This window comes from Gekko japonicus, unplaced genomic scaffold (genome assembly GCF_001447785.1).
Source record: "Gekko japonicus isolate JY-2015 unplaced genomic scaffold, Gekko_japonicus_V1.1 scaffold155, whole genome shotgun sequence".
Taxonomy (NCBI): domain Eukaryota; kingdom Metazoa; phylum Chordata; class Lepidosauria; order Squamata; family Gekkonidae; genus Gekko; species Gekko japonicus.
The window spans coordinates 1,242,564-1,269,831 of record NW_015167534.1 but is presented as its reverse complement, the minus strand read 5'-3'; the positions used below and the strand labels follow the sequence as shown (position 1 = coordinate 1,269,831).

At 41.9% G+C, this 27,268-nt stretch overlaps 1 protein-coding gene across 3 annotated transcripts in view; it reads right to left on the bottom strand.

Moving 5' to 3' along the window:
* The window catches only part of TRIP12 (thyroid hormone receptor interactor 12), a 127,408-nt gene that overhangs the window by 91,871 nt on the left and 8,269 nt on the right, over positions 1 to 27,268 (bottom strand). For all 3 annotated transcript variants that reach the window (XM_015413482.1, XM_015413483.1, XM_015413484.1), the window contains exon 2: positions 4,211 to 4,357. In XM_015413482.1, coding sequence (XP_015268968.1) covers positions 4,211 to 4,308 — 98 coding nt within the window. In that variant the 5' untranslated portion in view covers positions 4,309 to 4,357. The remainder of the gene's footprint in view (positions 1 to 4,210; positions 4,358 to 27,268) is intronic.

The window sequence follows — 27,268 nt, the reverse complement described above, 5'->3', positions numbered from 1 at the left end:
GGCCAGAATTAACTAATACCAATTCATTTTGGAAAGAGAAATGCCTTAAAGTGAAGATACTGAATTTCAGATATTCAGTCATGCAAAGCTATTACAAAAGGGCATCTTCAACCACCACAAATATTCAGCTACATCTAAAAAGAGTTCAATCAACATATTTACAGTCTTAACAAATGACTCAATGCTTGCAGCAAGACAGCCCCAAAATATATTCCTGCCTATATTTTAGTGGCTTTAGTGGCTTTCGTTGTTCCCAGGCACAGTATCACTTTGGATCACCTTACTGGGATTATTTTGCAATGGTTCTAGTCTAACCTGGAGGGCAATTCCAGAACACCATATTGGAAGCCATAGCTGCTGGTTTGTGTATCACCGTATTCATATTCATCCCCTACATAAAGCTTCTGAGGAGGTCATACAGACTGTTGTTTCACCTGTGTGCCCATTTCTCCCCCTTTTCCATCATATTTCAGAATGACAGCTAAGGTTCTGAACCAGAGTCAAGAGTGAATAATAAGCAAATTGAAGGGTACTGCTGGACTCAGTGCTACAATTTGACGACCAGGTAGCAACCAAAGCAAGGAACATATTTTATCAACTTGGCTTGTTCACCAGCCATGCTCTGACCTGGAGAAAAGCAGCCTAACTATTGCAATTCATACCTTCGTGTCATCTAGATTAGATTTATGGTGTAATGCACATCCTGATTAGGCAGAAATGCAAAATATAAATTTATTAAATAAATAAATGGGCCAATCAAAGAAAACTGCCCAGACATTGCAAGTGGTTTGGACCTTATCTTTCAGTGTTCTTACCAAGTCATACTATCTGGAAAATAACCTCCCTTGGAACGAAAGGGTATGTGCAATATGGAAAGAGGGTTTTAGTCACACGGGATCCTTGGGCGTGTCCCATGTATTTACTATTTTAAATGGTTTTATTCGTTTTATTGCACTGTGTGCCTTATTGTTGTAAGCCGCCCTGAGCCCGCATGCAGGGAGGGCGGGGTATAAATAAAATTAAATAAATAAAATAAATAAAGTGCAACACCAGTTTTCCAGCATTTTCGCCAGATCCCAATAGTTCCCCAGCTTAAAATGCTGGCTTTAAAATTTAGGACTGTAAACAGTCTGGGATCAGGATGATATCTTAAGGATGAACACAAAGTCTTCCCAGAGCCTGCTCTGTGTGCACTTGATGCTTCAAGTACAGCGGATGGTTAACAAAGAACAGGTTTTTTTCTGTAGAGACACGTTACAGAATTCCCTCCCTAGAGAAGTTCATCATCCATCTTTCATTGGTGTTGAGGCACCTTTCATCAGTTTTTGAAGTACAGCACACAGAAAATACAAGATCAAAGAGAAATGTAGTCTAGAATCAAACCCCCCAATATATGTTAGTACTATGGAGCTGTTAGTAGTCTAATTCCTGTAGTTCCAGATTTGCAACACAGAATCAAGTTTTGAAACCTGCAGCTGAAAAAACTTTTGTAACTAAGATGTTTCCTATACACATACCAATACACAAATGAAAGTTCAGGTCCTGCAGCTAATAAAATGTAGTAAGGAATATACAGGGCTTTTTTTGGTAGAAAAAGCCCAGCAGAAACTCATTAGCATAATAGGCCACACCCTTGACAGCACAGCTCATTATTAGGCCACCCCCCATGTTAACAGAAGTGTGGTCATCCAGCCACACCCACCTTTTGCTTCTGTTTACCTTGTTTGTTGCAAAACCCAGGGCTTTTTTTGTAGCAGGAACTCCTTTGCATGTTAGGCCACACACCCCTAATGTAGCCAATCCTAATGAGTTTCTGCTGTTGGGTGCGGCCTATTATGCTAATGAGTTCCTGCTGGGTGTGGCCAACTCGGGAGCCAGCCGGAACTCCATTCCTGTGCGTTCCTGCCCAAAAATAGCCCTGGGAATATGTGATATATCAAGAAACTTTAAGTTGCATATAAATTTAAATACAGTTCTAACTTTCAGAACTGGAGAATGAAAACTGACTACAAATATTAGAAATGATCTGGGCAGCAGAATGCAAGAACTGGACACTGTGGGCATAACAAGCCAGGGGATCAAAATTATCTATTAAACAATCATTAAAAGATCTGCAGAATGTTAAACGACATACTACCAAAAGAGCAGCTACTAATATGCCCTCAAAGTATTAAGATTTTCAAAGCAGTGACATGGGTTTTCAGGAAAAACTGAAGACAGAACATTTTCCAATAACTGTAGGATCTGACTTAGCGTATTTATTTAGTAAACAAATATTAGGTAAATATTTCATTAGAAAACAAAACAAATCAAAGCTTACACAGCAATTGTTCTCATGGAATACTACTTGTAAAACTTTAAAAACAATTTGGTATGTAGCTTCCTTAAACTCTTTAAATTTAAGAAAAAATAAAGAGGCACTGAAAACTCGTTATATTATATTTAGAATGCTACTGTGCATGATATGCTGTGGACACGGTTGTTCAGTCATCTATCTCAATCAAATTTAACTCTTGTCCACAGAGATCACCAGGGCACCTCACTTATATTACACCTGTCAGTTCCATATCAGACTCATGATTAGTTTCTTTCTACTTGTAAGATATTATTTTAGCTTTCTTTTTTATCTGCATGGTCAATTAGGTGAATTCATAACTTGTTTTTATTTCAATTACATGCATTTGCAGTTTCAGTCTTAAGCCTGATAGATGCTTGTTGATTATGTTTGGTTACAAATATTCTGGCAATTTAAGACCAAGCATATTTTTCAAGTCTCATTTCTGATTTTAAAAAGCAGCAAGCTCCAGCAGCTGGCATTTTGTATCAGTGGCTGACATTTTGTATCTGTTGAGATATGCTGTGGTTGTTAGGTTCCACATAAGTACAAGGGGTGTACACTAAGAAAAAAATCATTATAACTTCAGATTTGGGCTTGGTGGGTGCATTTTTACCACAATTGCTTATTTTCAGATAAGACATCACTGGTTCAGGATTTAAATCTGTGTGGTTCCAGAGTTGGGGACCATAATTTTCAATGGGGAATGTGTATCAGTCTCTGTGGCAACTTATAAAGGTAAAGGCACCAAATCTGCACAGAGCACAGTACTCCCTGTAATCTAAAGAATCTTTATTTTCAAGCACGTTGAACAAAGGGGGGTTGATTTTACAGTAGATTACTCTTTCAGCAACTGTACTTCTCTCTACTGATTTCTAAAATGGCGGTCAAGCAGCAGCCTACCGTGAAAGCTCTGACTGGCCAGAGTATTAAAAATCCCTGTCTGCATTTTCCCACTTTACAGTGACTGACTGATAATAAAAACTTCTTACCTTTCCACTGAAAACTCACCATTTGCCATCCTTCCTTGTAGTGGTCTGTTTGTTTCCTTTCACAAAGTGAAAGTGGCTTCCTTTGCAGAAGTCCCCCCCAATCCCTTGCTGTTGGTCTGCCATTATTGCTTATGGGGGATTTTTAGGAGGGCTGCAACGGCTGTTTTTCAACCAAGTGACACCAAAATTGCAGTGGATTGAGTGCTACCTGTCCTGTAAAGAACCTCTAAACTGCAAAAAAAATGGGCCAAGGCAACAAATTCTATGAGCCCCTGAACAAGGTGCCTCTCCAGCTCTCTATTTTCCCAGCCACAGGAAGTTACAAGAACAAAAGCACTCTGTCCCCCCCTCCTCAAAAAAAAAAAAAAAAAAGGAAAGGGGGGGGGGTAAGAGAACTGTGGCTTGTCTCCAAATGTGATTGGCTGGAAATCACTAGAGTCGAAGAAAAACATGAGCACATGCTATAGCCATTTAGCGGCACTCGAAGATGAAAACATGGACTGTTTCAGGAGGGGGTGTTTGTTAGCGAAGTACCTTGGATTTGCATTATCACTTTAAAAAATCACTGTAGTGTCCTGAACTAGTAATTGCCAAGCATATCTTCAGCTCAAGAATTTCATCATGCACATCCCTAATCAGTACATTCCTAACAAGCACTACAAAGTTCGGACATTAATAGCTGGATGCTTAGAAGGCTATGAACTTTAATTTCTCCTAACAATTTTAGTTCATCCTGGAGGTAAACCAAATATCTCAGAGATGATAATTAATAAATTTGAAGTACAGTTATCTGACCTAAACAAATTGCTCTCTTTTTTCCTAAAAAATAGCATACATCTAATATTTACATTTGGTGATGCACTGACAAGACACATGGCCATACCTTCCTCCTACTGCGTCGTCTTGTGGTTGGGCCCCGACAGTGTTCCTTTGTGAACGTCGCAGTGACCCCCCTGGACTGTTATTAGGCCGGTTGGACATTGGCACCTCTCTCCTGAAGGGACATACCCTTTCTAGACACTACCATTCACTGAAAGACAAAAGCATATTTATATTAGTAAATCAGGGAAGAACTATGGAGAAGTGCTCAGCTACCATGAAGATGACCATACACGTCAGACATTTTCAACAGCTTATCACAAAGACTTCCAACAAAAATTTAGATCTATATTACACTTAACATGAGAAGGAAAAGTCCCTCTTAGAGGGGTAGTTCCCTGGGTGACTCAAGAAAGTGATGGTCCACCCTCTCTTGAAAAAAAAACATCTTTAGACCCGGCTGAATTGGCCAACTATCGGCCAGTCTCCAATTGCCCTATTTGGGCAAACTGATTGAGAGGGCGGTGGCGATACAGCTGCAGGGTTTTCTGGATGACGCTTCCGTATTAGATCCCTTCCAGTCCGGCTTCCGTCCGGGTCATGGGACGGAGACGGTGCTGGTCGCTCTGACTGACGACCTCCGGAGATATCTGGATCGAGGCGGAACAGCGGTGCTGCTGTTGTTAGATCTGTCGGCCATGTTTGACACGGTCGACCACCAGTTACTAGTCCACCGCCTCGCCAATGTGGGGATTAGGGGGCTCACCTTGCAATGACTTGCTTCCTTTCTCCAGGGTCGGGGACAAAGGGTGGCACTAGGGGAACAGCGGTCCAGGAGGCACGCACTTGAGTGTGGTGTGCCTCAGGGGGCTGTGCTGTCCCCAATGTTATTCAATATCTATATGTGCCCCCTTGCCCAGATTGCCAGGAGGCATGGACTGGGGTGTCATCAGTATGGTGATGACACCCAGCCCTATCTGATGTTAGGCAGCCAGTCGGACTCCAGGCCAGATGACCTGGATCATGCTTTGCAGGCCGCGGCTGGGTGACTCAGACTGAGTCGGCTGAAACTGAATCCAGCGAAGACGGAGGTCCTGTACTTGGCCAGGGCGGTTTGGAGGTGGGGATCCCACTCCTGACCTTTGGGCAGGCTTTACTGGTCCCAGCGCTGGAGGTTCAGAGTTTGGGAGTGCTCCTGGATCCCTCCTTTACCATGTAGGCCCAGGTAGCAGCCACTGCCAAGTCAGCCTTTTATCATCTTAGGCTGATTAGGCAGTTGGTTCCCTTCCTCGACCGCGCTGACCTGGCTACAGTGATCCACGCGGTGGTCACCTCGAGACTAGACTACTGTAATGCTCTCTACATGGGGCTGCCTTTGTCATAGATCCAGAAGCTACAGCTAGTGCAGAACGCATGGCCAGGCTGTTGATGGGTCTAGGGAGCACATCCAGCCTGTGCTGAGGACACTGCACTGGCTGCCAATAGCATACCGAGTCCACTTCAAGGTGCTGGTTCTTACCTTTAAAGCCCTATATGGCCGGGGTCCAGCATACCTATGGGACTACTTTTCCCCGTATATACCCCAGAGAGCACTACGGTCTGGGTCTCAAAATCGGTTGACCCTCCCTGGCCCGAGGGAGGCCAGGCTAGCTGCTACTAGGGCCAGGGCCTTTTCAGTGGCGGCCCCTACCTGGTGGAATGAGCTCCCGGAGGAGATCAGGGCCCTGCGGGACCTTTCGCAGTTCCGCAGGGCCTGCAAGACAGAGCTCTTTTGCCAGGCATATCATTAGGGGCTGCCGCCGTAGTGCACGGCCCGCAAAATCATCATTGAGCAGCTGCCATAAGAGTGACGAGCAGAATAACATCTAAGCACTTTATGCTGGGAGTTGGAAACCCATCTGAAAGCATTCCTTCTGTTTGAATTTTAACGGCCGCCAGCACTTTGGAATGTATTAATTTTAACTGTTATGTTTTAATTTGTATTATGTAAGTTTTTATCATGTATTTATGTCATTGGAAGCCGCCCTGAGCCTGCTTTGCGGGGAGGACGGGGTATAAATCTGACAAAAAATAAATAAAAATAAATAAATAAATGAGGCTAGTCTGGTTTGTCTTACAACTGTTCCAAGCATATGAGCAAAATCCACAGAATTAACCCCAAAGGGAACAGGATTAGTTTCAATGTCTCTGGAGGCAGAAACTGAGAAGCAGAAGACATCTTCAGGTGAAAAACAACACAGAACTGAGTATTTTAAATGAGTTCAGTAACCTCTTGTACTGGCTCCAATGTTATAGAAAATGTGGACACTACTATGATGCTATGCACAGTGGCTGTCTTTTTACAGTATTACCGGCAGACACAGATATCAAAGGATATGACTGGCAGTACTGACATAGGAATCAGTATGGTCCATCTGCATATTTTCACAGGAAGAGAGAGAAAATTTGATACCACAGATGAGCTACATTCCCACTGATTTCATGATAGCATCTCTGTGACACAACCATTTGCTAATATATTATGAAAATATCCACTGTTTTTCATGGTTGAAAATGCACAATAGCAAAACTCATAATTTGTTTAAAGTTACCTTTCTACTAAAAGTCTTGTTTTTCTTAAGAAGTCGGAGACATGATTGCCTCTGACATACAATCAGTAGCAACCATGGTTACTATTAGGCAGAAATTTTAAGCCCGCTCCAAACCAGTATTAAACATAATCTCTGATGTAAACTTTAACCAGGGAGAGGGAATTCACACAAAAAGGCAGAAAATGGGCAATCCTTTGACCATGACTACAGGAACCAAAGCATCACATCTGTACCAGTCTTTACACAAGATACTACCTTACTACTAGAAATTCCTTCATGCAAATTCTTAGTAAAAGTTTGTGTAAACAAGCAGATTGGTACCTCTTGTAGTTTTCCATCAAAATTCTATTCCAGAGGTACAGTACTAGACTAAAGATGGCAACTGCAAAATACACCATGAAGGTATGCAATTTTTAATAGCTCCAGTTAAATTATAAAGTGCCAGACTTTAAGCTCTAAAATCTTTCCAAAAGTGAGTTTTGTTTGTTTGTATGACCACATTAGGTATCATAAGAACAGAACCCTGTTGGATCAGACCAGTGGTCCAACTGGTCCAGCATTCTGCCTCACACAGTGGCCAACTAGTCACTCCGGCGAGCCAGCAAGAGGGAACAGAGGCTGAAACTCCCCCGATCTTACCTCCTGGTACCGCTATTCACAGGGTTACTGCCTCTTAATGTGAAGGTTCCCTTTAGTCACCAGGGCCAGTAGTCATCAATAGACCGCTTCTCCATGACCATTAAACAAATTCCCCATGGCTATCATGACATCATCTGTCAGCAAATTCCACATTTTAATCACTCATTGAGTAAAGAAGTATTTCCTTTTATCTGTCCTCAACTACTGATCCTCAGCTTCACTGGATGCTACCAAGTTCTAGTATTTTAGAAGAGGGAGAAAAAGTTCTCTTACATAATTTTATAAACCTATATCATGTCCCCCCCTCCACACTCAGAGGTCTATTTTCTAAAATGAGAAGTCCCAGACTCTTCAACCTTTCCTCACAGGAAAGGTGCTCCTCCAACCCCTTTAATCATCTTGGTTGCCCTCTACTTTACTTTTTCTAGCTCTGTGGTGCCATTTTTGAGATACAGTGACCATAACAGCACACGGTATTCCAAATGAGGCTGTACCATAGAGCTATACAGAGGCATAATAATATTCACTGCCTTGTTTTCAATCGCTTTCCTAATAATACTCAGCACAGACTTCACATTTTTCACTACTGTGGCACACTGCTCAACATTTTCAAATCTGATTATTATATCATTTCCAAATGCAGAGAACTACCTCACACTGTGCGAGTTATGCTAATTCATAGGCATCGAGGATTGGAACAACTGCAAATAAACTTACTTTACTTGGTGCCCAGGTAAGAAAATGCAATCTTAATCCAAATGTTGTCTCAACACTATACCTAGTTTATGCCACACTGATACAAACAGACAAGACCTTAAAATTAAGTTTTCAACTTGGGGAGGGGAGAAATTAAGCAAAAACAACAAAGATGGTTGAACATGTGCTGCTATATGTAAATAGGGATGAAGCCTTAAATTTCACACATAACCTTCTGGAGGTAAAGTATTGGCAGTCTGTTACAGCAAAAGCAGTCAAATGTCTAAGGGCTCCTTAAACTGACAAGATTAAAATCCAGCATAAACTTTGGTGGAAGAAGGTTCTACTCCCTAAAAGCTTATGCAGGAAACAAACCTTGCTTGTCTTTAAGGAACTACCGGCTGTTTATTGTTACAAACATAAAGAGTGGTGTTGGAGAAGGAGTTTGAAAGAAGAGTGGTATAGTTATACAATGTACAAGACCATGCAAAAGAAGACGGTACAGTCATTTAAACTAGCAGGAGACCTTAGGACTGCTGAAGTTAGTGGAGGTGGAGAAGTAAAAACCACAAGCAGGGATATAAGAATAAACAGCAGATCATTCTAGTGGGATGCTTTGGAGAAAAGAGCAAATGGGAAGTTACTGAGCCTGAAAATTGAAAGTTAGCATACAGATGTCTTAGCCTGACTGATGAAAGCTTTACTTCTAAAGCAACAGAGTTCTAGACAGAAGTGAAGGGGATGATGTATCACAATGAAAAGGCATTGAGAAGGTTGCAACAGGCTATGCAAGAAGCGAGAACATTTTTACATTCCTTTGTGGTTTTCAGCATCTCAGATAACTACAGAATACACCACAAGCATAGGGTACTGAGGAAGTTAACATACCAATATATAACTGCTTAATATGTAACAAAAGTCCACCTTGAGTGGTACATATATTAGAGTGGTAGATCAAGTTAGTACCAGCATCAAAGAGCGATCACAGGAAAATTGAGAACAGCTCTAGGTATAGTTACAATTTCTTCCACAAATCAGCCAAAAAAGTTCCAAAAACATTTTGATTCTTAATACCCAGTTCTAAACACCCAGAATCAGACACGGTATTCACATTCGTATATAAAGTGAACTAGAGAGTTGTTCCATATCTCATTAACAAAAATATATTCTGTCCATAGTTGTTTCAGCTGCTAACCAAATAATCTCTATGTATATTCCTCCTTGTTGGGGTGAAATGCCTTCCAAGTAAGAGCTGTGGAGAACACAAATACAAAAAAGATTGGCCTTTTAAACACACATTCATTTAAGCTGACCCAATTTTTCTGTTAGGTCAGCCCACTATATAAATGAATGCCTCCATCATTTTACTAGCTAAATATAACAGTGTAGTGTCAAGAAAGTATTAGAATTATATTCACACCCAGTTTTATTCCAAAGCTACAATCAAGTGTATAGAAGAACCCTGAAACATTATGAAACATGCACTTACATTCCAAGGGATACAACAGAAACTCCATTGTACAAAATTAGTTTTGCTTAAGCCTCATTTCATAAAACTCCGGAAGTAGTATTTAATACAATTAAAGACTCAGTGAATAGTCAAGCATACAAAAAACACCAAAATGCATCTAACTGCAAGCTATTATGAGGTTCGTGAATCTTCATTAAAATGGGGAATTTAAGAGTACCAAAAACAAGTGTTTAGATATACTGTTAAAGTAGACAAATGCCAAGATGGATTTCCCTGCCAAATTCAACTTCACTTGTCCAAGCAACACGTTAGCAGTCTGAATACCACTTAATGCCTTAAGAACCTGAAAATTTAATACCTGTTCTGGAAGAAGAGAAACATTTCCTAGGCCAGAAGCTGTTAGAGCTCCTGTTATTGCCTAAACAAACTATACAAATTGAGGTCAACTGTAAAGTTAGTGAATTTATAGGGTTGGCAATATCTGAAACTCAAGCAAGCAAAATGGGAACTGCAACAGAAATCAAAACTAAGAAATGAAGAAGTGCATAAATAAATACCATATAGAAGCAGGAAAAACCATACATACATTGTTGTTCAGTCGCACAGTAGAGTCCGACTCTTTGCGACCCCATGGACCACACAAATATATGAAACTTAACACAGATTTTTGTACTTAACATATTACACTTATGTGAATGCAGATACGCTATCTGCCACCTGTGCAATTTCATTGCCTTCAAGTGGGCTGTGCATATGTAAGTCATTAGGTACACAATGATAATTCAAAAGCTTTTGTTGTCATTAAGAATATGCTCTTGCATTAGATCCCTGCGGCACAGGAAAACACTACATATGCAATATTAAACACCAGTAAGGAACAATATGAGTTGGAAACATGATTTTAAAAACAAACTGAAATGGGTGTTAGAAATTGCAACTGGTACTTTATGCCGAGCATGCAGAACTCACAAAAACGCTAGCAATGGACCAAGAACCTAAAAAAAATATCTCAAGGCTTGATAAAGGGAAAACCATAAGTTATTGGCTTCTTCCAAACCAGTACTATTTTCAGACTTTCTCATGCCTAACAGAGGTCCAAGCTCTAGCACGTAGTATTTATTTTATCTTAATCCTGTTTGTTTTGTGAACAAAATGTGCTTATGGCAAAGGGAGAAGAACTCTTTGCACAGAAGTCTTCAAATGAGATGCCAGTCTTCCCCTTCCCCAAGAAGTAGGTAACAAACTGTAAATGTCACATGAAATATTCTGAAGGAGAAATATTAGCAATATGTGAAACAGAAATATTTCTGCCTTTCAAATGCTACAAAGGGCCCATAGAAATATACCTTATTTAATTCTGTAGCCATACTGAATGTGAACACTGAACTAAGCTACCTAAAGTTCTAAAGTACAATATGTTTTATAACTTTTTTATTGCTTTTATTCTATAAGCTACCAACTACACACTAAAAATTCAGAGTAGCAAGGCTCAGTAATAAACTAACTTTCGCTTAGGTACTTCCCTACAAATTAATGCTTACAATATATCATTTACCTTTCATATATAAAGTATTCAAAACATAAAGTATTCAAATAAAAAGACAAACATTAATTAATTATGATAGCACATATGAGCAATAGTATCTCTCTATATAATTCTCTGTTGGTGGTGGCACGTTGCTGAACATTCCACACGCTCCCAAATCAATACACTCCGTGATGTGTCACTCAGAAGCTGTCCCTATCCACTGGCTACGTTGCCTGAGTCCCGCCTCCAACATTCTAAACAGTTTGGTGTTCCTCAATCCCCATAGCCAGTTGGAACACAGAGGTCATTTGCATATGCGGCCTCATTGGCCTTTGCCTCTAACATTCTAAACAGTTTGCCGTTGCGAGTCACTGAACGTTTCCTGAGGTAAAATTGCCAGTCTCCCCGTGGGGCCTGGAGATCACCCAGAAATCACCGTGTTCCCCAGCCACAGCAAATCATTTCCCTTACAGAAAATTTCCCAGCTATTACAACTGATCTTCAGATAACCAAGATCAGTTCTCCTGGAGACAATGGCTACTTTGGGCAGTGGACTCTATGGCATTATACCCTGCTGAGGCCCCTCCCCACCACAAACCCTGCCCTCCCCAGGCTCTACTCCTCAAATCTACAGGTATTTCCCACCCAGAGTTGGCAACCATGTAACTGGCTATGGAGCCACTTTCCAGACCCATGGAACCCAGAAAACATGGCATAGGAGGAGGTGCTTTTCTACCTTAGCTATGACTGCATAGCCCCAAAGTAACATAAGCCAACCTCCAGGCAGCACCTGAAGATCTCCAGCTATTAAAACTAATGTCCACTTTAGTATCTTTCGGTTCTTTCTGCAAATCATCAAATTTCTTGTTGCGATTCGTCAGCTGGTGCAGCAGGGGGCGCAAGGGTTCCCGATCTTGCAACCGGTGATGCAACCGGTGATGCTGTGTTGGCAGTTCCTGTTGTCACTTTGCCTCTGGACGCCATTTCCCCCCCTCGCTGTGTCACTGTTTACATTAAGGTAAAAGCTTTTAAAAGTTCTAAGTAAGGCCCACTGCGTTCAGGCTAAGTTGGGTGGGTTTCTAACAGTAGAGTTTCGGCTTAGCTTCTTGTTTCGATACTTTTAATGCTGATTTGTCTAGGGTAGGGTTTCTCCTCCCCTTCTGAGAGGTTTCCCCCTCTCTTTCTATCTGTGGAGCTTTGCCGTCTCACTGTTGGTTCCCACGCCCACTTTACGCTTGTCTTTCTTTTTGAAACTTCTTCATTCACGTTTTGCTGTTGAATGTCTTCATATGAGGGGAGGCTCTTTGGCTTAGGTCTTTGCACGCTTTGGTCCAGTAACGTCTCTTGTCGCCATTGCTGGCTTTGGGATAGCAGGACCTGAAGGAGCTAAAAGGAGCCTCAATCCCCCAGCCACAGCTTTGGGAGCGGCTCCTCCAGTGCTCCAGGCTGCGCTCTACAAGGACTTCAGGGGAGATCGAATACGTCCGATCTCCCTCCCTGCCACCCTGATCCAAAACACACCCATCGGAGCTCGATGGAATGCATCTGTCCACGAACTGCTGAATCCGAAACTCTCCTAAAGTACAATATGTTGAACTCATCACTGCTTTGACTCACCATCTGACAATGATTCTGGCTTCCCTTGCTAGACATCTGTAAGCTGGTGCTCTTTCTTCGTCATGACTCTTGCAATCACCCATCGTGCCCTACTTTTTTGGCCACTATATTCGAAATTTAAAATTCTGTACATGCACCTTTTAGCAGTTACAGGCACAAAGAGTGAAAAATCGATCCTTAAATCACAGAAAGATGATCGCTTGAACTCACTAGATCAAAACAAAATATTTAGTTCAAATTCTGCCTCTACCAGTGGTCCTCTAGATGCCTTTATGAAGCTCACAGGCAAGGCATACAGACCTCCCTGACGCTTCCCTATCATGTGATAGTCAACTGCCATTCAATAGCATAAGTGCCCTTAAAGTATTTGAGACTATAAATGGCTCTCCCCTAGTGGAAACACACAGCACGTTTGCTATTCTGTGTTAGGTTGCTCTTCGTTCCAGACACATTCAGCACTATGAAGAAGAGTCTACTTTTTAGCAACAGGTTTTTTTTCCTATTCTGGTTAATATCCTAACACATTAAGTTATCCAATACCACAAATTCCATTTTTCTAGTTGTCACGCTTTAGTTCCACTCCTATATCTACCTTCTGAAAAAGCGGCTCTTCCAAGAAGGAGTCCTCCTTCTATATATACCTCTTTGATTTATGCTAGAGTCAGATAAGCACAGTACACATGGTATTTATGAACATGTGCATAAGCCAGATATCTCAAATGAGTTTTTGGGAGCAGGAAGGAGAATGACAAAGACTGCTTTTAAGAAGAGAACAGCTAGACAAGGTTAAGACAGAGCCAAATATGACCATATAACATGGGGGTTTCATTTTGTGATGCAAAACTGAACAGATTTAGCGGAGGTAGTTGGGTTCATAGGCTCCAGAAACTTCTTCACAACTTGTCAACCAATTTTTACTCACTCTTCCACTGCAGTCATCTTCAAAATACAAGGGCTATTAACCTATTTTAGGTACAGTACAGAAGCACATGGCCCATAAATTGTGATCATCCTGAGGTTTAGTCATTCCCTCATGCTCCTTTCTCCAGGACATACGTACCCTTCCCCCTTGTTGGTCAACCATAGTTTTAGACAGCCATATGCATCATACGCATATGATATGATATGATACGCCTGAGCGCCAGGACGAACATCCCGCCGGAAAAACTGCCGGGGAAAGAACTGAAGAGCCGAGTCAAAAAAGAAACACCAACCACCACTGGATGCCGGTAGGCAGTCCCATCCCCGCACAAAATGTGGCCCTAGTTAGGGAGAAATGTGATTAGCACCTTCTATGTAAACCACCCAGAGACCTCCAATGGGGGTTAGGGCGGTATAAGAAATCGAAGATATAAATAAATATAAATAAATAAATAATGTGTTCCAATCCTAGCCAAAGTTTATGTGGGTTTTCTGAAGGCCTATAAGAATACACCTAAGTGGTCAATCCTGTATGTTCAGAGATCAGACTATTTTCAACATGAATCTGGCTGTTCAAAATAAGAACTCCAATGCATATGTTCAGTCCAAAGCAGATTTTTAATGGGGGGGGGGGGCTTAAGTCATATATGGGTAGCTGGGCTAGCAAAACAAACTGTGGGACAGTGACTTTTGCAGCCTTGTTTAGAAAACAGCATTACTATCCTGTTTGCAATCTATTTGTGACAACTTCCAGTCCCATGTGCCACACACAAAAACTCCATCTATGTCAGGCTGTGAGCTTGGCTTTGTCTTGTACCAATCTCTTTAGCAGGGTGCAGCCTTGACTGAAAAGACTTCCAAATTAAGATACCATATGTGAAGATCAGTCCCAATAATGAAATATTTAGCTAGAAGTAGGATCTTCTTGTGTGATCAAATACAACATATGCTTTTCCTAAACTTTTTAGCACTGCAGATCAGAGTTTTGTTTTCGTTTGTGGACTACCATACTTCCTTACACCATGCTAGATGCTACTTACTGGCATTCCAAATTAAAACTCAATTCTTTGTCTAGCCTGGTACAGCTGTACTGAATGCATGAATAGTGATGTCCCAAGATACAGAAATGTATTAAGACATGTGCAAGTCAAGAAATAGTTTCCATTTCCCTTACCTTATATATTTAATGCAAGTAACAGCATGCAGAAAGAAATGAGTTTTAATTCAGCAATCATCACCACTTGCTACAGAAAGATATTTAGCATTTATATAGCACATTAAGTATTTAAAGTGCTCCATATCCATTAATACAATGATACAGACAACAGCTCTGTGGCAGGGGGTAGCTTGAAAGCATATTGGCTTGCCTAATGCATGTAGTAAGCTTATGTGTGCAAAGAGATTTGAACAGCTCACACATCCTATGCTTCTAGATGTATGTTTCTACAGATGGCTGCCTGTGCGCATGCCCAAACTGAGGGGGGGGGGGACACTGACGCGTGTGGATAACGGGGAGTGATGTGGCTGCGCAGCGATCCGGAACACGGAGGTGTGATCACAATTCTCCAGGTTAAAAAAAACATGCATGGGGCCGGAGCAGTTTAACCCGCTCCCAGCACGCCGTCTGATCGCACCCTTCAATAAGTTAGGTAATGGGATCAATTAGTACTGTGAGCACAGCTGTATACAGGCCTACCTCAATTTCAACAGAGAATCATTAACACAGAAGGTTAGTGGTTTGAGTGCCTGATTAGGATCTGGGAGACCCAGGTCTGAATCCTCATTCTCCCATGGTTTGCTGGGTAAGCTTCCATCAATCACATTATCTCAGCCTAACCTACCTTAAAGGGTTGTTGTGAGGAGAAAATGGAGGGGATAACAATGTAAGCTGCTTTTGATTCCCACTTGGGAGAAAGAGTTTATAAAGTAAACAAATAAGGTATTTTTGCCAGTCAACCAAATGGTGAAATGCAAGCAATGCTGAATGTACATCTATTTGTCCACACCAAAACCAGTACAGCCACATCCAACTTTTCTTCAGGTATGACAGGATCCCAACACATATTAGTTGGGGATACCATTAAATTTTAGTAGTATATGGGACTTTAAAAATGAGTCAAAGATTAAGACCAGCAGATAAGAAACTTCTGGTGGTCCCTGGCCCAAAAGATATCTTGTTGGCCTCAACCAGGGCCAGGGCCTTTTCTGCCCTGGCCACAGCCTGGTAGAACTCTCTGCTGAGTGACATCCATGCCCTGTCTGATCTATTAAAGTTTTGCAGGGCATGTAAGGCAGAGACGTTTAGCCAGGCCTTTGGTTGAGGCCAGCAATGGTTCCTTACATCTGCCTGGCACCCCCCCCCCCATGACTGAATGCCAGCACAGCCATCTTGTTTTTAAAATGTTCTGAAATGTTTAAAATGCTTGAATGTTTTCAATATTGAGTTTTTATGAATTTAACTTATTTTACACTGTACTGAATTAAATTGTTGTGAACTGCCCTGAGCCCTGCGCAAGTGGAAAAGGGTAGTCCAAAAATCTAGCCTAATAAAAATAAATAGACATAAATATCAACTAGAAAGCATGTTATATGAAAAGGTTTATTGATTTAAGTACATGGAACAGCACGCTGGTTGTGAGTTGTCACATACTAGATCATTAAGAATTATTTTATTCTGCAGTGTTAATTACCACATACTGAGGATTTTTAAATTAAGGGAAGGCATTACATATTGTGTTTCAATTTCTGTGGGCTTGGGTGGAATATCTAACCACAGTACAAGACACTTTTAACATGTTATAGAAATTCCCGTTATGTACAGAAATCCCCTTTATGTACTTCCACCATTAGGCATACAAATTATATCAGTTGGTGAGAAAATGAAACACGTAGTTGCAACTACCCTGACCTGGATGGCCCAGGCTAGCCCAATCTTACCGGATCTCAGAAGTTAAGAAGGGTCAGCCCTGGTTAGTACATGGATGGGAGACCACCAAGGAAAATCTGGGTTGCTAAGCAAAGGCAGGCAATTGGAAACTACCTCTCTTCATTTCTTGCCTTGAAAATCCTCTGGGGTTGCCATAGCTCAGCTGCAACTTGACAGTGCTTCCACCCACCAGTTGCAACTGTTAGAGAACAACAGGACTTAATTTTGTTTGTATCCATGAGGCAGAACTAGGCTGGCCCAGTCACACAAGGAGCTTCATAGCTGAGCCCAAGTCTCCATAGAAGAGAAGAAGAAGAGAGAAGAGATTGGATTAATACCCCACCCTTCACTACCCAAAGGTGTCTCAGAGCGACTTACAAACTCCTTTCCCTTCCCCTCCCCACAACAGACACCCTGTGAGGTAGTTGGGGCTCAGAGAGCTCTTGACAGAAACTGCTCTTATCAGAACTACGGCTTGCCCAAGGCCATCCAGCCAGGTGCAAGTGGAGGAGTGGGGAATCAAACCCGGTTCTCCCAGATTAGAGTCCGCGCACTTAACCACTACACCAAACCGGCCAGAGCCTGGCAATTTAGCAGTCCGCGCACTTACCCACTACACCAAACTGGCCAGAGCCTGGCAATTTAGCCACTATACCACACTGGCTCAATTGGCATATTCTTGAGTAAATGGGACATACCTAACTACTGAAGGGAAGAGACTGAAAGTTAAAATTGCTGCATGATATTGCACACACATTTATACAGATTAAAAAAGAAGCATACTAGCTGCTTTCATTTCTGTACTGATTTCCCCCTGAATTTTCTTGCATGTAGTGAATATATAAAGCAGTTCTGCAAATAGCTTTTGTACCACAGTTTACTAAACTCCAAAGGAAAAAGGATCCAATCTTTGTAAGCAAGGTAAGACTACTCTAGTTTCTCAATGTGCAGGGCAACCCCCATCCTTACTTCTGGCACTGCCAAAGACTAATGCAATGCCAGCACACGGGAGAAATCTGGCTCAGGGACACCAACTGCACCCCTCGCATCAGTAAGAACACTCATTTTCGACCTTTTCACAATTATTGTGCCCAGGTGACAGCTCCCAGAACAAGATAATAAAAATGCATTTTTGTTCACTCTAATTTCATGCAAACATGGTGATATTCACAACTTGCCCAGCCTTCCCAGGATGTTGATGTGAACATGCTAGGATTTGATCATTACTACCATCTTAGTCAAGATATGCTGCCAACACTTTTTAAGAACTGCTGTTGGGATCAAGATATTAGCACTGATTAACATTTTTGTTATATGATTTTGTTTTTATCCAAGCCTCCTTCTATTAAATATTCAAAGGATAGTAAATGCCCAGTCTACTATTCCTTTTCAGGTCAACTATGTTAGGCTGCTTCTTTCTCCTTACCTCACAATGGCAAACGGGATGTTACAATAGCTAGCATAAATATCCTAAGTATACACCCTCCTGCAACAAGGAGTTCTCAAAGGCCTTTGCAAAAGCCAAGTACAGATAATTCCAGTACTACAACTGTATGAGACATGAACTTTCTGTACAAGGACCACCACAGAAATGTACTGCCAAGCACACAGGGACACAGGAAGAAATCCAGCCATTCTATCGTGATGGGGGCAGATCCATCTACCAGAGTCCTACAAGTCTGTTGGTTGAGCAAGGAAGGAGAGACATCATGGACTTCAGTGAAAAAGAGAGACACTAATTGGATTCACCCACCATAGCTCTTGTTTCTTAGTTCTCTGAGAAGCAGGAAAAAGGCAAGCTTATAAACATTTTAAAATAAATCAACAATTCAGCAAATGTGTGCAGAGCGTGGACCTGTATGTTGCAGAGAATCCATAAGGAAAAAGATTACAATGCATCTATGCATTGTGCTGCATTCAACACAGTCCTTAACAGCAGAAGCTTAAGACTTATCTGTCCACATAGCTTTTTCCTTTTCCACCATTTCCTGATATCAGCCTAGAACATGATGGATTCCTGGACTTTCAAAGGGCACTACCTTGATTTCTCCTTCCCCACATCTCACTACCATGGCAGACAAAGGAGCAGTGCAAGGGATGCTTTTAGCCTCATCTCCAAAACCAAAGCCCAGCAACCAGGCTCAGAAAAGAGGTGGGTAATGTCACACTCACTGCATTAATGCAAAACCTTTATCTCCACCCCAACCCTAATCTCTGAATTCAATTCTGAAGATGGCTCTAGAATGTAAACCAAGAAATATACAAAATGGGGGTGGGGGTGGGCTTGCTCTGCACATGGCCCTACCAACTTGGGACAGCTCCTAGATTTGCAGAAAAATCTGGAGGGAGAAAAAAAAATGGTCAGAGGGTTAAAATCCCACCAAAAAAACCATAAAAGAGAATGCCAATGAGATCTCACAAAATCATGGTTGGCATTGTGCAGATGCCTAGCAACTCCACCAAAACAGGAGACTTCAGTCTGTATAAAGGCACTGAAAGCAGCAATTGCAAGGTGAGAAGAAAACAAGAAGCAGGAAGACGAAAGCTAGAAATGGAGATCAAGTATTTTTTATATATATTTACTTTATTTCTCATGAGCATCACTCATTGAGCTGAAGGACTGTGAATAGCAGCACAGGTTTTAACATCAATAATTTCTAAGTATCAAAGGCTATACATATTTCCATCTCTATTATAATGAAAATCCTCACCCACACTTTAAAGTATGAATGGAGACTGCAACGATTACTTCACATTTTATGCAGACAACTGAATAGCTATGGAAAAATCCAAACACGTCAATTTATACCTGCTATAAATTCAGGCCTGTTTAATAAACTGTTAACTCACAATATTGAAGGAACCTCACATAGCTCTTTTCAAAAAGCCAAGCCATCAAAGACGAACACTGTTCTCTGGAAAACTATCAACTCAAAAAAGGCGATTTTTGTGATTTTGCCAATGTAAGGTACCACACAAAATATATGAATCAAAACATCAAGTTCTCCTCAAATAAGTTCTGTACTGTGACCTTCTGTTGCAAAGTTCTAAATAGCTTATTTTCAGAAGATGGCCCATTTTACCAACAACACTTTTTGAGATCTGGTTGGGAGTGAAAGTCTTCTGAGTACCAGAACACAAATACTGATTAACTAGGTACATCAGGGCAATTTCACCTGTTCAACATGTAACAAAACATTTGTAATTACATTTATGAAAATATAGAACATTTGACACATTTTATCATCTTTCCCTCATGCCCTCATTCAAATGAAAGGGCTTTCAACTGGAATATCAGGAGAACTGGTTACAGCCTCAGCTTCCCTTAATTTAGTACATGGTTCCATTCCCCCTTCAGGCTTTCCTTCTTCCCAGGAGGTGTGTGAAGAGGGAGTATTCCATGTTCTTATAAAAAATAAGTTACTTTGAAACAAGTTTTAAATACTTATGCATTTTCTTCTCATCTACTATGCAGGGGTGGCCAAAATGTGGCTCGGGAGCCACATGCAGCTCTGTCACACATATTATTGTATGGCTCCCAACAGGGTGACTGGGGAAGCGAAGGGGAGGCATGTCTTCCCTTCCCCAGCCAGTGTTCCCTTCCCTGGGTAGGCTTGAGGTGGAGGGGAGCAGAGAAAGAAATCAACTTTAACTTTAAATGTGTTCTCAAAGCATCTGTCTCTTTAAACCCCTTCTCCAAGCCAAGCCAGCGTGGCAACAAAGGCAGGGGTCTTGGAAAACACATTTAAAGTTAAAGATGTTCTCCAAGCCCGTGCCCCGCCACCCCGCCCGTCAGCTTGGAGAAGGCATTTGTCTCTTTAAATCCCTTCTCCGAGCCAAGCCAGCTTTGGGGGGGGGGTGTTGGAGAGCACATTTAAAGTTAAAGTTGTTTTCTTTCCACCTCTCCCTTCCTCTCTCCCCATTTATTTGCTTTCTTTCCACTTCTCTCTCTCCCTTCCTCTTTCTCACTCTCTCCCTTCCTCATCTATTTGCTTTCTTTGTTTCTATTTCTTTCTCTCTCTCTCTTCTTTCCTTCCTCCCCCTCCCTCCCCATCTGTTTGCTTTCTTCGATTCTTTGTTTCTTTCTCTCTTCCTTCCTCCCACTCCCTTCCCCATATATTTGCTTTATTTCCACCTTTCTCATTTTCTAATTCTTTTCTCTCTCTCTCTATTCCTTCCTTCCGCCTTACTCCCTCCCCATCTATTTCCTTTTGTTGTTTCTCTCTTTTTCTTTCCACCTCTTTCATTCTTTCTTTCCACCTCTCCCCTTCTCTCTCTTAGACAAATAAATATAATTGGACAAATATCATTATCAATATCTGTTTTTACCACTTTGGTTTTTATTTTTAGCAGTCTTATTTAATGTTAATAAAAAGCAAATTTGGATATTTTTCAATAAAAATGTGTGTGTGATATTTGTTCATGTCTTGTGGCTCTCAAATGTCTGACATTTATTCTATGCAGCTCTTATGTTAAGCAAGTTTGGCCACCCCATAGGAATCACCTCCCGAACCCAGCAAAGCTCTACTTAGGCTAGAAAACTTCCAACAATGGTATGCCAATTGTTGACTTCTAATTATTCCTTTAGGATTGATAAGGTCTTCCTTATCAAGCCATGGAGAACAGAAAAGTGAGTGAGGCTCAGGTGCACCCTTGTGGATTGCCACTCCAGCTTTCCCTCCCATGGAGAAGGCAGTGGATTGGACTTGGTTCCTACCTTGCTGGGGACCTAGCAATCGGTTCCTTATAGCTAATAGCTATAGTTACATTTCCATGCTCTCTTCCATGGAGAAGACATAGGAACAGAGACATATCTTCAGTCTTGCTAGATTTCTATCCCTGCTTCTCTGAAAACAAAGTCCCATCACTTCTTCCTAAACTTCAAATGCAACAGTCACTATTCAGTGTTTAATTTAAGAGAGATCAATTTTTAAAACACAAATATTTGTAGTCATAGCTTAAAGCTGAAATATGTAGCTGCATGAGCTAGAATTTGTTTTTCTTTTCCATACCATTACCTCAGAGCATAAACAAACTTACTATCAACAGTGAGTACTGAAGCTTTAGCTCTCTCCATGTTCTGTTGCAAGCCTTCCATATGCAGCAATAACACCTTTTGTGTTCATTCCACACATGGCATATTTTCCTTGTGAACGACTGTAGGGGCCTCTCAACTCTGAACACATATTTTCAGCAGCCATTAAGCCAAGACAGCCCATGTGATATTACCACTAATCTTGTTGTCCCTTCCTCCTTTACAACCAACTATTTTCACCTTGCACTTGACATCCCTGAGCTACCAAGAGGAAGGGCAACAAAATGGCTCAGGAATCCATATCCAAGGTCCTTTCTTCCCCCTTAACAGAACAAAGCTGCTTTAATGATGTTTGGTACCCTCACTTCCCTGAGCTGGATGGCAATAATTCTAGTTAGAGGAGCTAGTCTTTCCTCAGCAGCTTTCCCCAGCCAGGGTAGGCAGAGTTCCCAATTACAAGAAACAGCACATTTCAGACTACATAAACCCAAGCACAATTTTGACACTGATCTAAAATGACAGAGACTGCCCCCCGCCTCAGATGTAGTGCAGTTGCTATAGTGTTGGACTAGGATTTAGGAGACCCCAGTTAAAATCCCACTGTCCCATGGTAGTTTGCTGAGTGATCTTGGGTCTCTCACATACTTTCCACCTGAAAGGGTTGTTGTGAAGATCAAATGGAGAAATGGAGTCTCCTGTATACTACTTTCCACGAAAAGAGGGGTGTAAATGAAGTAAATAAATAAATGTGTTCACAACAGGAACCCCTTTCCACACACACACTCAGTTATATGAGCAAAACAGCACGTAAGATCTCTAACGTGCTACAGCCACTACAATATGACTTGACCTATAGGCATCGAGCAGGCTTTCACTAGTCCATTTGCTCCAAAACCACTACCATTTTGCAAGTTGAATCGTTTTTACTGCTACAAACAAGACTTTGAGTAATGTATGCTGCAATTTATGATATGATCCCCTTTCTTGTCCCTCCCACACCTCCAGTCTTCCATAATCACAGAACGTGGTAATTAAGCGATGGAAGAGGACACTTAGAATAACTATATCAAACCCAGCCTGGGTCAATCAAGCATGCTGTAAGAACTGGCACTATAGATCAGATCTTGACTCATCTAGCCCAGTATCCTGCTTCACTCTGTGGCCAACCATGTGCCCACAGAAGGCCTACAAGCCAGGCTTGGATGCCTAAACTTCCACTTGTTGCTACACCTGCAGCACTGATATTCAAAGGATTACTGCTTCTGAAAATGCAGAGGCTGTGGCTCACTGGTTGAGCCTCTGCTTGGCATGCAGTAGGTCCCAGCATCAGTCCCCAGCATCACCAGTTAAAAGAACCAGGCAGGAGGTGATGTGAAAGACCAGGGCCCAAGACCCTGGGGAGCACTGCCAGTTTGAGTAGACAATATTGATCTCAATGGTCTGATTCAGTATAAGGCAGGTTCAAGTGTTCATGGAGTTTTCACTAAGTTATTGGGCAACACCATTGATGATCTACCCTTAATAAACTTGTTTAAATCCCTTCTAAAACCAACTGACCTCCAAGCCATCACTACATCCTTTGGCACTGAATTCCACATGCTGCTCTTTGACATATTTTTACCAGTCCTGAATCAATTTACCTTCCATTTCACTGGGTACCTGTGAGTACTAGTACCATGGGAAAGGAAAAAATACACAATGGCCCCAGTCACACGGGCCGGGTATCGCAGGGGGAGGCGTGGCTAATTGCCCCGGCGCAGTTTGAGCCGCAATTACGCAATCAGACATGCCGGCGGCACACCACGATCCTGCAGCGCGGCAAAGAAGCGGCACGATCACACCAGCAATGGCTAGGTGCCGCTGCCGTGACAAATGGGGTTATTTATTTATTTTTTAAGCCGAAACGGCACTTTCCTTTTTGTGCGCATGAGCCGTTGGGTGCTTGTGCGCATCTTGTGGAGACTTGGGGGGGGGAACACCTGTTTGCGAAGGGACATGGGCGGGCGCCGGATGCCACCACCGGAAACGTGATCAGACACCAGCCCTTGCCCCACGGTTTCTGGAAACAAGTACCTCGGAGGTACTAGTTCTTAACTCCGCAACTTCGGCGGGAAGCCTCGGGTTCGCCATGGGAGCTCTACGCTTCCCAGATGTTGCGGTGTGATCACGGCTGGAAAATCCACCTATCTTCCGCCTCTGTAGCGTGGCTAATGCTCCATGTGACTGCAGCCCATATTCATCTTCTCCACCCCACACATAATATGTGTAAACATCCAGCATGCCTCCTCTTAAGTTATATTTTCTCTAAACATAAAAGCCCTGAACTCCTTAGCCTTTCCTCACAGGGAACAAATACCAATGCTTTAATCATTCTGGTTATTTTTTTCCAGTGCTACAATATTATTTTAAGATGGGGGTAATCAGAAGGGTACTCTGTATTCCAAGTCCCATGGTACCACAAATTTATATTCACAGTCAAAATGAACCTCCTTTGTCATGCTGTTGCCCGTTCACACAGTTTGGAGAAATCCTTTCAGAGCACAACACTAAGTGCTTTGGTTCTCAGCATTCTTAACAATTTGGTGTTATCTACAAGCCTGGCCATTTTACAGCTCACCTTCAATTCTACATAATGGCTTCAATCTCCAAAGTACCCCAATGCTTAATTCCCTCCACTGTGAAACCTGCTCAGTTACTCCTCTTTGCCTCCCAAACTACCCATTTCTAAATCACAAGAGGACCCATCATGTTATCTACAGCTTTTACTAATGAGCCTTTGGCCTCAGCAGCCAATGAAACACAATATTCTACCTGACAATTCTAAGATCCAAATGGGTCTCTAGTCCTCCAAGACTAACCAAGCTGGTGAAACATGAAACACCATGGTAGTTATATGAAGGCAAGGGTACGTACCTTCAAAAAGGCAAAATCCATCATCATAATAATAAATAAGTAATACTGATAATTGCTTGCAACCTAGTTATCCATTTACAGAGCAATGGAAAATTTTATCCAGTCCAAATAGGGCTTATTAGGGATCTAGAACTGGATAAAACAGAGGCCAGAAGTCTAAAGTCAGTCCCGAACAGCCAAAATAAGCCTGGAATATTTCAACTTAACTGTTGATATTATATCATCCAAGAAACCTATTGTGCACATGGACCAACATAACCACAGAAAGTCTAGTTCACCCCAGATCCAAACTCCACAGCAGTGTTACCTCTAAGCTGAGTTAGTGTGAGCTAGCTCACAATCTTGTAGCCTCCAGCTCACAGACTTTTGTCTTCGCTCAGGAAAAATGGCTCCAGAGCAAACTGATTTATGCAGTAGCCAAATCGCTGGCTCACAACTTTAAAGCCAGTAACTCACAAAGCAGAATTTTTGCTCACAAGACTCCACAGCTTAGAGGGAACATTGCTCCACAGTATATTCTAGTCTGGTATCTGTAATTTACTTCCATTATTACCACCACTCTCCATTTCCTTCCCCAATACTTAAATGGCACCATATCAATAACCCAGAAAAATGTCTAGATATACTCACGTTCCAAGCTCTCTTCCATAATTATAGCATAATGATGTGTCTGCGCTTCCACTAGCACTGTAATGAATAGCACAGGATAAAGAGCTTAACTGTCCTACACCACAGCATCCAGAGACAGAAAAGAAATCAAAGTGGCACATATCCACTCATCTTAGTCTGTTTTTTCTTGCCCATCACCTCTGGTTACCCAACTTACCTTCTAAATCCCAACTGATTCCTAAAATACAGTATCCTTCCTGGGCCAACAACCAGTAAAGTAGCAAGGAGTAGACAGTCACATATGATATCCTGTGCTGAGCAATATCACAAGTCATTCAGTTTTATCATAGTTCATGTGTCAGAAAAGGACCATGGTGAATGGAATTCAAATTCCCACTCTGCTGAGAGTCTCACTGAAAGACCTCAGGCCAGTCACTATCTCTCAATTTGATCTGCCTCATAAGGCTGTTTTGAGGATAAATGCAAAAGGGAGAACCAAGTGTGTAATCCTGAATTTTTTTGAGAAATGGTAGAATAAAAATGTAGATGATATGCATGCATGCGACCAAGAACCCCTCAACCCTATTCATTTAATGCAATTATACCATTACCTTTCCCACAGCGCTTACTATTTTGCATCACTGGGATGTCTGGAATTCACAGTAGTTTAAGGTAAAATACCAATTACGCATGGCACACTTAAGGTTTTGTTCATTGAATAATCTTACTGGGTTAAATTAAAACTATTGGCAACCAGTACCGAAGATGGAGGGACTAATCTTGTACATATAAAAAGTTACTTTCACAAATTATATACATGCTAGCAGTTATATACACTATCCCAAGTGAATGGTTTAAGGGAGTTAAGCATAGAAGCATCCTTAAATACATGGGCAGGCAAAACAGGGTATTTATCTTGAAAAGGATGAAGTTTTTCTATGCATGATGTTAAAGAACAAGGGCTGTCTTACATTTACACTAAAGTTACAGTTATGTACAATAATAAACTTTCAGGATAATTCCTTTCTTCTGGGACAGAGATCATCTAAATTCAAGTAAACTGGCAAATAAAAATGCCTGCCATACAAGAGCATACTGACAAGAAGGGTTAAAAAGCATTGATGAAGCAGCTATAGCCAGATGAAGCAAAGGTATTCAGAAGCATAGAAGGATTATGCAAGTGATAAATTAAGCAAAAGTCCTATCATACCTTAATTAAAACTTTGTAGACTACATCGCTTGGGGACCAAATGCAGCCCATGGAAATGGATTTTGCACCCCTGGTATAGAGCATGGAGTTCACTGCCACAGGAAGTGGTGGCGGCTACAAGCATGGATGGCTTCAAGAGAGAATTAGATAAACACTAGAAATAATGCCCGTTGTGGAAATAAATACAACGGGATCTAGAAAGAGGCTCTGGGAGAGTGCTCTGGCTTTGGGCAAACAGTGTCAGTTTCCTGTGGCGACCTCAGCAGGGTTTAATGACAGAGTCCACTGTTTTCTCCAGAGGGACTGATCTCTGCTACCTGAAGAGCATTTGTATGTTTGAGTTATCTGTAGCCCTCACCTGGAGAGTGGTAACCATTGTTACCCATTCTCCTCTCCCCTATGAGGTATATTATGCAACTGAAAGTTCCAACTGCCTTGTGGGGGGGGGGGAGTTTGAGGTGTGGAATGGACTTCAGTCCAATCAGCTTCCATATGCAAAAGACCAGGCTGTCGCAGCAGTTGTGGTGTGGGCGGGACCCGGGCTTTGCCTTCTGATTGGTGGCGATATATGCTGAGGAGCAGTGCCATCAGCCATACACTAAGGGAGGGCATTTTAGAATTAGAACTTTGGCACCCACTATTCAATTATATATAAGGAGAGATATGGAGCAGAAGTCCATCAGTAGTTATTAGCCACAAGGTATAGATAGGAACTCTCAGCCTGGGGCAAATGATGCACTGTATTCTTGGTGCTGGGGGGGGGGCAACAGTGGGAGAGCTTCTAGTGTCCTGACCCCACTGCTGGACCGCCCGATGGCACCTGGTATTTTTGGCCACTGTGTGACAGAGTGTTGGACTGGATGGGCCATTGGCCTGATCTGACATTGGCTTCTCTTACGTTCTTAAGAAGTAATGAAGGCCAAGGAATGTAGATCTAGGAACTAGCATTAGTTCAGTAAGTTTCTG